Source organism: Neophocaena asiaeorientalis, unplaced genomic scaffold, assembly GCF_003031525.2.
Source record: "Neophocaena asiaeorientalis asiaeorientalis breed wild unplaced genomic scaffold, Neophocaena_asiaeorientalis_V1.1 scaffold203, whole genome shotgun sequence".
NCBI lineage: Eukaryota > Metazoa > Chordata > Mammalia > Artiodactyla > Phocoenidae > Neophocaena > Neophocaena asiaeorientalis.
In genome coordinates, this window is record NW_020172776.1 from 877,956 (window position 1) to 892,923 (window position 14,968).

General features: G+C 44.7%; 1 protein-coding gene across 5 annotated transcripts in view; it reads left to right on the top strand.

The window, feature by feature from the left end:
- Positions 1 to 14,968, top strand: part of FYN (FYN proto-oncogene, Src family tyrosine kinase) — a 199,429-nt gene that overhangs the window by 133,078 nt on the left and 51,383 nt on the right. For 3 of the 5 annotated variants that reach the window (XM_024740942.1, XM_024740946.1, XM_024740947.1), the window contains exon 4: positions 12,936 to 13,193. In XM_024740942.1, the coding sequence (XP_024596710.1) occupies positions 12,947 to 13,193 (247 nt within the window). In that variant the 5' untranslated portion in view covers positions 12,936 to 12,946. Of the gene's footprint in view, positions 1 to 5,666; positions 5,804 to 11,831; positions 11,952 to 12,935; positions 13,194 to 14,968 lie in introns of those variants that run through there. The other 2 variants (XM_024740943.1, XM_024740944.1) reach the window with 2 other exon arrangements.

Here is a 14,968-nt window from a genome sequence, read left to right on the forward strand (position 1 = left end):
GGGAATTAGAGAGGGGTCAGTTTTCTGACAGCTACTTTATCAGCATTCACACCAAAACAGCTGCCGAGAAGCTTTGAAATTCTAAACCACTGCAAGGGATGCAAAAGTTATGACTGCTGGTGTCGCTGATTCCTTGCAACTTGAGAAAGTGCCAACATAAAGATCCAGGGGAGGAGGGACCAGGCTTCATGTCCTTCTTCAAAGAAAAGGCGTCAGCCTCAGTTCCAAAAACAATGCAAATGGCCCCAACACCAAATTCTCAGGGCAATAGATTTTGATGGGCTCTGACTTCATAACCAGATAAGTAATCGGTGGAAAGGGGAGGCGCGGTCAACACAAACATGAGCTCAAGGGCAAAAAGAAGAACAAAAATATGCTTATTCAAAGTCCATTCTGTTTCTTTAAAGCAATGGAGCTTCTTGGCTGGAACTGGTGAATTAAAGGAAAAAAGAATTCACTGTTTTTTTAAAGGAGGAGGCCGCATTTGCAGAATCATCTGGCAAGGAACCTCTGTAGAGGCTGGAAAGATTGGCAGAGCTGGTTTTTGTCCGGCCTTGGAGAGTGAACCCCCTTGGCTTTCGTTCTCTGCGTTGGTGGGGAGGGGGTGTTGATGACGCCTGTTCAAACAGCTTTGTGCTAATGTGTCTTCTTGTGGCTCCGCCAGGTGACAGCCTGACCCTTGGGCCCTTGGCCTTTTAAGCCCAGAAAGCCAGTCTCTGCCACTCTGGCCCAGATGTGACACTGACTTTCCCATTTCTCTTTGCTGGTTCACGAATAGAAGCCCACATTTTTGTTTTTCTGTGGTGGTTTTTATAGAACAGAGCCAAGGAGAGTGGAAAGAGGCTTAACTCTAAAGATCTACATTAGGAAGAAACATCTTTGTCGCATCTTTTGTGTTTCTGGAAAACTTCAGGTTGAATAAACCAGTGCTGGTTACTATTCCATGCCCCGCTTGGATTGTCCCAGATTCTAGGGATTGTGGCTCAAAAGTCAAAGCATCAGAAGGCCAGGCTGAACGTCCCAAAAGGAAAGGCTGAAGGCAACAAGATGAAAATGAGAGCAAAATACAGAATTTTTCTGCCTGGTGCCCTAAACAAGTCCCTTTGCCTGTAACAGGCATCCAAAGAACAACAGTACTTTGCTACATCCTCCACCCCTTCTTAGAGTCGTGCCAATGTGGGGTCTTCAGGCCCTCACTTACAGAGAGGTCCTCAGTAACCAGAGCTCCTTGGTTGGGTTTCAAGGGTGACCTGAACGAGTACTGTCATCCTGAGTTTACTGGGTTTCCCCAGGTACCTAGGAACGTGGGGCCCAGAGATTCTCAAGAACCCACTAACCCAGCCACCCCACTCCTGATTCTGTTATCCCAGATTCTGCCACTTGCCACCTACATGGTCCGCTGAGTTGATTACATATCACAGCTTTGCTTAATCTATGCCCCTAATTAGATTTTTATGGAGGTTCTATGCGCTTTCACCACCCACTCTCAGCTCTGCTCCCTCACTGCCTCTTCCCAGCACAGATGTGATGAAAACACACTCAGAAGTCTCTCTGGCCTTTGGTACCTTTAATCTTGACACCTTCTGGAAGGAGAGGTTGCCTCTTAACAGGCTTGGGAATCAATCACTTTCTCTACCTCTCTTAATTTTCAGTTCACAACGCATACTTCATCATTGTATGGTTATCAACTTATATACAAATTAAGTCAGTAATTGATAAGATTAAAAGGACCTTTCTTATTAACAAGTAAAGGTGATTTAGTCTCATTTTTAAAACTGGTGGATTCAGTACAGAAAATCTGAGAAATAAAGAAACAGAGAAGGAAGAACATCATTCATAGCATTATCCCCTACATACCACCAGCAAGCATCTTGGTATCTTTCCTTCCAAAGAATTTGCTAGGCATTTGTTATATACTTGCAATCATGTGATCCTTCTTAGTATAACAGGAAAATATTATTATATTTTCCATTAATTATAATATTAATGGAAAATATTATAATATTTTCCATATTACTAATAATTTTTTGTAAGTATAAGTTTCAACTTGTGCTTAACTTTACATTATGGCCTTACGATATGCTTAGCCGTTGCCTTCTTGTTAAATACTTAGCATATTTATAATTTTTCAAATTATAAATAACACTTCATAGGATCTCTTCATGTGTCTTTTTTTTTTAAGTCTCTAGCACAGATTTAGAGGTTAAAGAGCAGACCCATTTTTAAGATTTTTTGATAATATTGAAGTTGGTTTACAAAAAGTTATACGTTAATTCCTGCTTCTACCAGCAGTGTATGAGAATAGTCATCACTATTGAGCAAACATCTTTTTAAATTTTTGTTAATTTAGAAGTGAAAGTATCTCACTAATCTAAATTGTGTTTCTTTGATTACCACTGAAGGGAAATATATTTCACAAGCTGTTTTTTACTTTCTTTGAATTGCCAATTCACATGCTTTCCCATTTACCTAATCTTAGAGTTTTCTTATCTATATAAATTCCTTATATGTTAAAATGTTAACCCAAGAGAATTGAAAGCATATGTCCACACCAAAGCTTGTTCATGAATGTTTACAGCAGCACTATTTATAATAGCCAAGAAGTGGAAACAAACCACATGTCTATCAGCTGATGATTGGTAAGCAATAAGTGATATATCCATTCAATCGAATACTTTTCAGCCATAAAAAGGAATGAAGTACTAAGTCACGCTGCAAACTGAATGAATCCTGAAAATGTTACACCAAGCAAAAGTAGCCAGTCAAAAAATCCATGTATTACATGATTCCATTTATGTAAAATACTCAGGGAGCTTCAAGATGGCGGAAGAGTAAGACGCGGAGATCACCTTCCTCCCCACAGATACATCAGAAATACATCTACGTGTGGAACAACTCCTACAGAACACCTACTGAACGCTGGCAGAAGACCTCAGACCTCCCAAAAGGCAAGAAACCCCCCACGCACCTGGGTACGGCAAAAGAAAAAAGAAAAAACAGAGGCAAAAGAATAGGGACGGGCCCTGCACCAGTGGGAGGGAGCCGTGAAGGAGGAAAGGTTTCCACACACTAGAAGCCCCTTCGCAGGCGGAGACAGCGGGTGGTGGAGCGGGGGAGCTTCAGAGCCACTGAGCAGAGCGCAGCCACGGGGTACGGAGGGCAAAGCGGAGAGATTCCCACACAGAGGATCGGTGCCGACCAGCCCGAGAGGCTTGTCTGCTCACCCACCGGGACGGGCAGGGGCAGGGGCTGGGAGCTGAGGCTCGGGCTTCGGAGGTCGGATCCCAGAGAGAGGACTGGGGTTGGCTGCGTGATCACAGCCTGAAGGGGTTAGTGCACCACGGCTAGCCGGGAGGGAGTCCGGGGCAAGTTTGGAGCTGCCGAAGAGACAAGAGACTTTTTCTTGCCTCTTTGTTTCCTGGGGCGCAAGGAGAGGGGATTAAGAGCGCTGCTTAAAGGAGCTCCAGAGACAGGCACGAGCCGCGGCTATCAGCGCGGACCCCAGAGATGGGCATGAGACGCTAAGGCTGCTGCTGCCACCAAGAAGCCTGTGGGCGAGCACAGGTTACTATCCACACACCCCTTCCAGGGAGCCTGTACAGCCCGCCACTGCCAGGGTCCCGTGATCCAGGGACAACTTCCCCGGGAGAACGCACGGCGCACCTCAGGCTGGTGCAACGTCATGCCGGTCTCTGCTGCCGCAGGCTCGCCCCACATCCGTACCCCTCCCTCCCCCCGGCCTGAGTGAGCCAGAGCACCCGAATCAGCTGCTCCTTTAACCCCATCCTGCTGAGCGAAGAACAGACGCCCTCAGGCGACCTACACGCAGAGGCGGGGCCAAATCCAAAGCTGAACCCCAGAAGCTGTGAGAACAAAGAAGAGAAAGGGAAATCTCTCCCAGCAGCCTCAGGAGCAGCGGATTAAATCTCCACAGTCAACCTGATGTACCCTGCATCTGTGGAATACATGAATAGACAACGAATCATCCCAAATTGAGGAGGTGGACTTAGGGAGCAACAATATATATTTTTTTCCCCTTTTTCTCTTTTTGTGAATGTGTATGTGTATGCTTCTGTGTGTGATTTTGCCTCAATACCTTTACTTTTACCGTTTGTCCTAGGGTTCTGTCTGTCTGGGTTTTTTTGGGGTTTTTTTACTTTAAAATTTTTTTTTCTTAATTATTTTTTATTTTAATAACTATTTTATTTTATTTTATACCCTTCCTTCCTTCCTTCCTCCCTCCCTCCCTTCCTTCCTTTTCTCCCTTTTATTCTGAGCCGTGTGGATGACAGGCTCTTGGTGCTCCAGCCAGGCGTCAGGGCTGTGCCTCTGAGGTGGGAGAGCCAAGTTCAGGACACTGGTCCACAAGAGACCTCCCAGCTCCACGTAACATCAAACGGTGAAAACCTCCAAGAGATCTCCATCTGGACACCAACTGATGAACATAGATGCAAAAACCCTCAACAAAATGCTAGCAAACAGAATTCAACAGCACATTAAAATGATCATACATCATGATCATACACCATGATCATACACTATGATAAACTGGGTTTATCCCAGGAATGCAAGGATTCTTCAATATATGCAAATCAATCAGTATGATACACCGTATTAACAGATTGAAGGAGAAAAACCATATGATCATCGCAATAGATGCAGAGAAAGCTTTTGACAAAATTCAACACCCGTTTATGATAAAAACCCTCCAAAAAAAAAAGTGGTCATGCAGAACCTAGGGCAAGACGAGAATAAACACACAGACCTATTAGAGAATGGACTTGAGGATATGGGGAGGGGGAAGGGTAAGCCGGGACAAAGTGAGAGAGTGGCATGGACATATGTACACTACCAAACGTAAAATAGATGGCTAGTGGGAAGCAACCTCATAGCCCAGGGAGATCAGCTCAGTGCTTTGTGACCACCTGGAGGGGTGGGATAGGGAGGATGGGAGGGAGGGAGATGCAAGAGGGAAGAGATATGAGAACATATGTATATGTATAACTGATTCACTTTGTTATAAAGCAGAAAGTAACACACCATTGTAAAGCAATTACACCCCAATAAAGATGTTAAAAATAAAATACTCAGAGTAGGCAAATCCACAGAGACATAAAGTAGATTCGTGGTTGCCAGGGGCTAGGCTGAGAATGTGATGGGAAGTAACTGCTTAATGGGTACAGGTTTTTTTCGGGGTGATGAAAATGTTCTGGAATTAGATAGTGGTAATGGTTTCCTTTGCAAATTAAACACCACTGAAGTGTATATTTTAAGAGGGTGATTTTATGGAATATGAATTATATCTCAATAAAAATAGATAAAATTTTAAAATACTAACCACAGGGAACTTTTCTAAGGTCCAAAAAGGGGTGGGGGAAGGCCTGAAGGGACAATCAGTGCCCTAATTCTCTCTGAACCCTTTGTTTGGCATGGACAGTTAAAATACATCTTTATTTTTATCGCCATTTCACTCTTGTCTTAACCTTGACATCCAAAGTGAAGTGAATGTAAGAAGAAAATGTTCTTCGCTCCTTTTGGAGTATTTCCACAGTTTGGTATTAAAACCTCATTTGCCCACTTGGGTTTGGGACTGGTTCCAGCAGTTAGTTGACTGCCGTGTTAAATCTCACCATTGGGGTTTGATGCTTCCATTTCTTTTTTATTAGGTGCTTGTGGGTCCCTGGGCGTTGGGGAATGGAAAGTTGTACAGAAGGAAAGAGAACTGTCGGAGTGTGAGCTGCTGCCTTGAGGCCTGGGGGTCATTTGAACAGGAGAAGCCAGAGAGTGGAAGCCAACAAATATTGTAGGTGCCAGGAATGTGGCTTTTTCTTAAAGTAATGTGACATTTTAAGAGTGATTTCTATTAGTTGGGTTCCCTTGCTGTGCGGTGTGGAACAGGGTCCATCCTCCTCACCCTCCAGAGGGTCTTTGCAAAGCCATGTGTAAATGATCGAATGGGTCCAACTCCACTTCTTATTATTTCTGAAGCAAAGTTTTGACTTGATTTTTAAATAGGCTCTGGTTCTCCCATTGTTGCATGTGGCTAGTGTCTACGTTGTAGATACTCCTGCTTTTACATCAGCCTTCTTACCCCAAAGGTATAATATTTTATCACCTGTGTTTGTGGGGGGCTCTTCCTCTCAGGGCTCCACCAAGAGTAGAAATCTGTTATTTTTGTGCTTGGAGGAAACATTACATGTATAGCTCAGTTTATGCAGTAAATGTGTTCCAGAAAGTTTATATGATATAAAGCACATCATGTTTTCAGTGCAGTAGGACAGCTCACTTTTACATCAAGGAACCCAGTGCTAACTCCTTCGTGGTGTATATAAATACCCCGCCACATCTAGGAAGTATCAGGAAACTAAGGGCTGCTTTAATGGCATTGGCTAAACGTTCATTAAGATGCCAAACCACATCAGGGAAGCTGGTGACTCACCACACCTGGCGTGGTCCCAGCACCCCTGCAGAGCCCACTGTCTTAGGGGGTGGGCCGTGAATGTGGGGCAGTGGGGCCCAGTCCCTGAAATCAGGGCCTTCGTTAGTCATGCGCATTGAGGTTGGGTTCTTCGGAGTCAGGGGTGTTCTCCACAGGTCTCTCCCTCCACACCTCCTACCCTCGCGCCCACACCCTTGTGTGGACTAGCCAGGATTCCATAGAGCAGGAGGCAAGGCTAGTGTAGAGGCGCCATGTGCTGGCCGTGAAATCAGTCTGTCTGGCTCCAAATCCCATCTCCACCCCTGACTGAGCTGTGAACAAATTCCCAAACCTCTCTGTTCCTCCGTTGTAAAATGAGGGGAAATAGCAATCCCACGTCTTAGGACTGTCATGAGAACTTAGTGAGACAACATGTTCCAGTACATAGCACAGCGCCTGGCTTGCAGTGAGCTTTCATTTGATATTGGTCATCACTGCTGAGATTGGAGCCTTCATCTCTGTGGTGCCTCACCCCACCAAAAGATGTTTTTGTTTTCTATTGCTGTGTAACAAATTGTGACAAACTTAGTGACTTAAACAACACCCGCTTATCAGCTCACAGTTCTGAGTCACAAGTCCGGGCACAGTGTGGCTGGGCTCTTACGCAAGGCTGAATTCAGTGTATTGACTGACAGCGTTCTCATCTGGAAGCTTGACGAGGGAAGAATTCATTTCCAGGTTTCTTTGGGTTCTTGGCCCAACTCATTTCCTTGTGGTTGTAGGACTGAGGTCTCTGTTTCTTTGCTTTCTGCCAGCTGGGAGCTGTTCTTAGCTCCTAGAGGCCACCCACATAGCCCCCTCTGTCTTCAAAGCCAGCAGTGGAGACTATCCCTCCCATGGAATGCCTCTCACACTTTGAATCTGCTCCTCTGGAAAGAGCCTATCCCATTCAAGGGCTCACCTCATGAGGTCAGGTCCATCTAGGATAATCCCTCTTCTGTTAAAGTCAACTGTGCCAAAGAAGATAACCTAATCACAGGAGCGCTGATCCCATCATCCACAAGTCCCAGGGATTATCCAGGGCTTATCCACTGGAGGTGGGAAACTTGGGCACACCTTAGAGATCTGCCTACTGCACCACCTTTTCAGCAAGGCACGTACTTCACGCCTTCCAGTTGGCAGCAAAAAGAGGATTTTCCCTCACTGGCAGAGTCCTGTGTGCTCTTTTTTCATAGCTGAGCTGGGGCCACTGGCTGGACCCAACACCAGTGCTGTGTGTGGTTCAGGCCTCAAGTATTTACATCTCTCAAGTGTCATCCCAGCTGCGACCTTTTCCCTGCTTCAGGGCCTTGGGGAGTGTTTGTGCTTCAAAGAGGGTCCAGCCTGCTTTCTCTCCAGTCATCCCTGGCATCTCTGCCCTTGCTGTCCTCAGAAGACAGCACTGCCCGCACTCCCTGTGGGGTGTCAGGACCCAGGGCCCCACAAAGAGAAAAGCCACATTGTAAAGGACTGAAAATGCTAAAACATTGGGGTGACAGATGCTGTGGCCCAACTACCATTGCTACCAATGAGGCCCTCCTCTGTCTCTAAATGTCCTGCTTCTGGTAGTTATGTGGGGAAAATTAAGGAAAGCTTTCCCTAAACTTTCAAGGGATTAGTTTTCCCTATCAAGAACATAGCAAAATACCTCAGGTTGACTCTTGTGGGTATTTCTGATTTTACAAGGATCGGGAGTCCCCTGCCGTGAATCTTCTGTGCTGAAGTCGACACATTTTTGATGTGTCTCTGCCATATCGTATCCTTTTGTCTCATGCTATTACTATTGACTGGAAAAGGGTGTTTGCTTGTTAAACCGCCAGTTTTTGCTTTTCTCCCAGAGAAGTGTGTGAAACTGTGCAGTCTATCTACAGTTCAGCTTTCAATACTTTTCCAGCTGTCCCCATCTGGGTTGCTTGTGTTTGGTTTCTAGGTTCTTAGTTCAGTTCCCTTTCTCCATCTTTTCCTTTCATTGTGATACCTGCCCAGGTAAAGCAGAGACCAGCTAAAGGGATAGTGAATGACAGCCCCAGGAAACATGCCACATCAGAGCACAGGCCAGTGTGGCTTCACCATCACTCTCCAGAGTCTGGGCTGTTGGGAGCAAGGATGACACTTATGCTGGAGGGCTCTTCACTTCTCCACACCCACCTAGGCTGGTTTCTGAGGCATCTGTGCTTACACTGCTGAGATTAAAGTTATTTGTTGTCAGTTTCACCTTCCTCCTCCTGCCATCCCATTTATGTGTCTCAAGAGAAAGTAATTTGCTTTTGCAGAAGACTGCCAGTGGCCTTTTTCCTTTTCTGGTACCTAGCTCCCTCACACACCTGAAATCTCACAAGTCCTGCGATGTTATAACCTGGGCATACAGATGTTGCTTTATTGATTGGCATATGAGGAAATGTGAGCGTATCTGTGTTTGATGTGCGTCTAGCAGACCAGACTGGGGTCTGTGGCATCAGTGGAGGGAATGTACGTTTGACCAGACTCATTCTGGATCGAAGTAGCCTATGCCCAGAGTAGCAGATAGATTCCATCCTTCATGTCAGCTTCAGTCAACCACTCAAGGGCTATGTGAAGAAGGATTCTGAGGCCACACGTGGTGTAGCACCAGAAGGTGCTGTGATGGATTGATGACGTCCATCGTGCCTGCTCACAGGAAGGGGATGTGGCAATCCTTGAATGATTCTCTCTTTGGCAATTTCTGCCCGAGTTGCTTAATGCTCTTGTGTCACATATGAGGAAATTTTAAGTAAATCAGGTTTTACTTACATAGTAGAAACAGAGCCCTTCCATTTACAGAAGAATTGGAGAATAGGGGGCTTCACCACAAGAACAGGATCCTGCTGGTCAAAGTGCTGTGCATCAGTTTTTCTAGGCATAGCAAAGCAGAGGACGATGGTCATGAGGTCATGATGTGTGATTTACTGATCAGAGTCCCTCCAGGGCCCCACTTTCAAGTGGCATTATTCAGCGTTTCCCAGTGCCCCACAGATCTTGAGCAAATGTATTAGTGCATTATATGTTCATGATGGACCCACAGCACAGGCGTTAAAAGCCACACCACAGAACACTGTACGTAATAAGGATGTTTTTATTTTAACCCGAATGCTCAGAACTTTGCTTCGTGTCAAGGAGCCCAAAGTCACACTGAGTACAACTCATATAGCATCTTCTGATTCTTTCATCAGGAAATGGTTAGTCTGACCACCTCAGGTGGGAGGATGAAGACCACAAGTTCTTATACAGATGTTTTCGTTGTGATTAAGTTTTAATGACCGAGCCCACATTTACTGATTTATTTCATTTTCTTCATGTTTGTCAGTGAAGTGAAGAGAGTACACAAGATCTGTGCAGAAACATTCCTTACTCAAAATCGTACACACACGAAGTGGTATAAAAGAGAATTGTTTTCTCCAAAATGATTCGATAAGAGTTTGGGTTTTTTGCATTTAATCATTTAACGCATATTTATTGAGCTTCTACTGTGTTCCAGGCACGGTTCTGACACTGGAGATGCAATGATGGAACAAAAACTGAAAAGTAATCTCTGCCTCTAAGGAGCTTACTATTTGTTTCCTTCCGTTATTTCAGAGAATTATATAAAAGCTGTTAGGCATTTATGACAGTGGTAATACGTTTTTTAGTAGATTTTTGGAAGATTGTTCTTTTCTTAGTTTGGTTAGATGTAGGGTCCTGTTTTCAGTAAGTTTCTGATGTAGGGTTTTGTTTTGATGGAAGAGTAGTTTGTACTGAGAGTTCTCATTGGTTTTAGATTCTTGCCTCTATCACAAGGAACAAACTTCTAGAGAAAAAAAACAGCATTCTGTGTCCCTTCTTTAAGCTGCCTTTTTCTCCCTAGTGTGCCCATTCTCCTAAGGAAGGCAATCACATGCATGTAAGGGAAACAGCACTTATACTGTTTCAAAAATATAGCTATAGTTCTTTTCCTCTTCATAAATCAGGATTTCTTGACCTTGACACATTTACATCCGGGGCAAGGTAATTCTTGGTAGTTAGAGGCTGTCCTGTTCATTGTAGGATGTTTAGCAGCATCCTTGGCCTCTTGCCACCGGGTGCCAGCAGTACCCCTTACCCTCAAGCTGTGACAACCAAATATGTCCCTTGGTCATGGACAGCAAAGTCACCCCCAGCTGAGAACCACTGATATAAATGATGTGATTCAGGTCTCACATCCTCTAACTAAAGCAGATCAGTGAAATTTCTGAAAAGAGTACCTGGGACAAGCAGTGTCTTCTGTTGGCCTTTGTAAGACGCTCAGGACAGTGTTCCGCCAGGGAAGAGTTAATGTGAAGTGAGCAAGATATTTACCAGTCTTATGAAGCGACACCAACAACAAATGGTGAAACTCCTTCAGTCAGTCATGCCTTGGAGATATTTTGCATTTCCTATTGGAAACTTGTTAAAATCATATTCATTTACCGTAAGTTAGAGAGCATGTTGGACACAGTACACTGTAAGTTAATCTGGAATGATTTACGTGTAAATGTGTTCCAGATTTGGTGAGCTCAGCTCAAGCAGCAGGCGGCTCGTTTCCAAACATTTCCATTCTCAGCTAACGAGATTAAATTCAGTAAGTATTTATTGAAACATGTAATGTGAGAGGGCTTTAAACAGTCTGATATTGCTTCCATGACCCCGGCCAGCAGGAAAGCAGTGCTCTGAACAGTACCTCCCAAGAGTCTCCATATCTGATGCAGAAACCCCATTTTGGTTTGCAAGATATATAGAGAAACTGGCTCTTTCCATTTCCCTTCACCGCCTCAAGTCCCTTCCCATCTTGTACCAGCTATGTTCTCCCCAGTGAATACATGTAATCACACATGATGTCATGTATTTCTTATTTGGTTCTTTGGTCCCAAATGGGCCACTTTTCAGAATTTTGGCAGGGACATCCATTGCATGTCTTACCTCCCTGCTGTCAGCTGGACAGGATATTACAGGACACTGCAGTCCAAAGTGGGGTCATTTAACCAACTCACCTTCCATTTCTGAATCTTCTTCACTTCTCACACATGCCAGTAGATTCAAAACACAGGGCACACTGCTGATAAAAATTATTGGAAGAAGAGTTGGCCTTGATGCAGAGAGAAAGAAAGGGTGAAAGAGAAAAGTGGGCTAGAGAATCTTCACTCATTCAGTTGCTCTTTATTGAGCACCTGCTATGTGCCAGGCATTGGCTATATAGCTATGACAAAAATGGACAGAGCCCTGCTTTCCTGGAACTCGCATTCTGTTGAGCAATGAGACAAGTGGACAGGCCATGTTTTAATATGGCGCAATAGATGCTGTAATGAGGGAAGTCAAGATATCATGGGAGCACTTAGGAAGAGCACCGCCCCAGCCTGGGGGATGGCAGGGAAATCAGAGAAGGCTTTGCAGAGGAAGTGGTGTCTTGACTGAGACATGAAGGATATATTGTGTATCAAAGAGGAGGGGGCAAAAAGTGTTCAAAGCCATGTTCCAAAGACGAAAGGTGAGTGGGAAAAATAGAACCTTTGACGAACTGAGAAGTTAGGCAGGTTTGGATAGTAGAGTGTGAGACAGGAAGATTGAAAAGTAAGCAAAGAGGAGCCAGCAAGGATGTGCTTCAGGATTCTGACTTGAACACCTTGGTGGTGCCATTTACTGAGATCAGCGCAGAAGAAGTAGGTTTGGTTTGAAGGAGGCTGGGGTGACAATGACTCAAGTTTGAATTCACCACTAATTCTAGAACATGGGAATGAGTTTTTAAATGTTTCTGAAAGATGTCAAAAGCTAATGGAAATTTGAAAAGTTAATTAGCAGGTTTAAATGACGTTGTTACTGTAGGCTATCATGACATCCTGCAAGTATACTCAGACCTCTTAGTTTCGGCCAATTGTATTTTTTTCATCCGGTAATTATTTCTTAATTTTGATACTTACCATCATCTTATTGCTTAAAATTTACCAAATGTGTGCCTGAAGAATGGGTACCCAGGAATGAAGAAGTACAGTGAGCTGTTTAGGGGCTGTCTTCTGGCTTTTCCAACACTCCTGCACCCTATTCTTTAGATTTCCTTTGCCATGATGGAAGTTTTTATTCTAAGATTGCATGCAGTCATGTTTGAAAGCTTACACTACTTTTTAGGGTGACTAGAGAAAAGCATAAGTTAGTATTATTGGACTGTCTTTTGGCGGGTGTGTGATATTACAGGAGTGTAAGGGTGCAGACCTCATGCGAGGAAAAATGCTGCATGGTGAACATCGTACTGTGTATTGATCCCATTGCCCGGAGCATATGGGGAACAAATGTGATTGTCAAGTGAAAGGCACTGACATTGCTTCCAGCCGTCAGCCGTAGCCACTGCTTTTCATGCCCCTCTAGGCCTGAAATATCCAACAGTGAGCTTTATAAACGATTCCTCTTTAATAGTCAAGCAACCCAGCCACTAGGGGGCGTCCAAGTTCATGTGCCTCTTTTTGTTTGTTTTCAACAGGAGTTTAGATAATGGGCTGTGTGCAATGTAAGGATAAAGAAGCAACAAAACTGACGGAGGAGAGGGATGGCAGCCTGAACCAGAGCTCCGGGTACCGCTATGGCACAGACCCCACTCCTCAGCACTACCCCAGCTTCGGCGTGACCTCCATCCCAAACTACAACAACTTCCACGCAGCCGGGGGCCAAGGACTCACCGTCTTTGGGGGTGTGAACTCTTCGTCTCATACTGGGACCTTGCGTACGAGAGGAGGAACAGGTCAGGATTAAGCTGCTCTTAAATCTTTTGGCAGTTGAACGTTTGTGCTCCTTTGAGGATTCAACATTTAAGTTTTTAATCACTGTCTGCCTAGCCACTACCAGATAAGGGGCTGTTAAAAATCCTGAAGGTTGATGGACAAGTCTAGGTGCTGGCAACAGTGGTGCAGGGGACCCCAGTAGCTGCTCTGTGAGAATCCTGCAAGGGTTACGAGAGACAACCTGTGCTGAGTCACTTGAGGCCAGTGGCTCTCAACCTTGGCTGGCTGGCTCAGAATAACTAGGCAGCTTTTTCAAAATATAGATGCCTGAGCCCCCATTCCAGGTCTTTTACATCAGAAGTCCCAGGACTGGATCTGAATATGGATGTTTTGAGTTCTCCCAATGTGAAAGCACTCCTTCCCCGCATCCCCGGTTAAGAGCACTTACAGGGTAGTGCTGCCCTTTCAGCTGCCTAACCTCCAGCCTGCCTGTCGCTTCCCAGCTGGTGAGGCCATTTGGCCACATTATTTTTGGGCCATTTGTCTTCATTGATTCCTTCTCTGATGTTTCCATCATCTTCAATATGGCAGAGTTTATCAGCCTTCAAGTATTTTCATGTATCTTTTGTAGTTTAAAATCAAATCTTATGTATCCTTAAGGAATCTTCTCATATTTCTTTTAGGTTTCTTTCTCTTTCCCTAGGCTGTGTTTCACTGCCATGTGCATTTGCTGACTTAGCTAATAACTTTGTAAAATATCTGGCCTACGTTCTCAGACATATGTTTTCTGAAATATTTGTAAGTTATCTCATGCATCCTTAGTCTTCCAAAGCCTCTCCCAGTATGTGAACCATGGTAACTAGATATTTGACATTATACGTTCCAAAATTGTCTTGTTTATTACAAAAGTTTTTAAAAATATACATCAACCATTATGCTGTCAGCTCATCTGGGAGCAGATGTCTTAAATAACAACCCATTGTGCCTTTTTACCTTGGGAGTTGGCACTACCAAGGCTTCAACAGATGTTTTCTTCCCTCTCTACCCAACAGGACAGTATAGTTATATCAAGGGGACCTGACCCAGAGTTGTGGGCAATTAACTACTTCTGTTCTGCCAACACTTCACACTCTGCTCGGTAGAAAAAATATTTTATGTTCACCCTTATGGGGAATCTAGCTTTTCCTTTAAAGCAGGCCTTGCATGGGTGACTGAAGGCTGGGCACACTTACTCAGCCTTCCTGGGAGGCACCTGGAATGGAGGGCGGAAGGAAAGAGGCCGTCAGGCAGTCTAGGGACGTCTGTCTCCGGAGGATGCTGGAGGACAAAAGGAGCCAGAAATGCCCCCAGCACACGTGCCCTTTGCCTGCTGGGAGAAGACAAGTACTTTGCCAGCCGGACTCTGAATTCTGCTGACACAGGCACTGACCTTGTGCGTTCACTCGTGAATGCTGGATATGAATCCTGTGTCTGCAGGTATCATTCATAAAGTCACTAGAGGGGGCTCCTTGCCTTGAACGTGTGGGTCTGTAACACCGTCAGGGACAGTGTTAGTATAAGAGGGCATCCGATCCCTTATGAGACGTGAAAGTTAAAACAATACTCGCAAATGTTGGTGGATTTTTCTGCCTGAATTATTTGGCTTTATCATATATGCATGTCTTTCTCCTCAACGTTGCTTTCAGTGCTCTAAGGCCAGGAACAGTGTCTGTGCATCCCTGTGACCTCCTTTGACTCTTCCCTCCGTCCCTAGAAGATAAAAACACCCAGTGAGCGATGCAGGGAGACAGTGGGC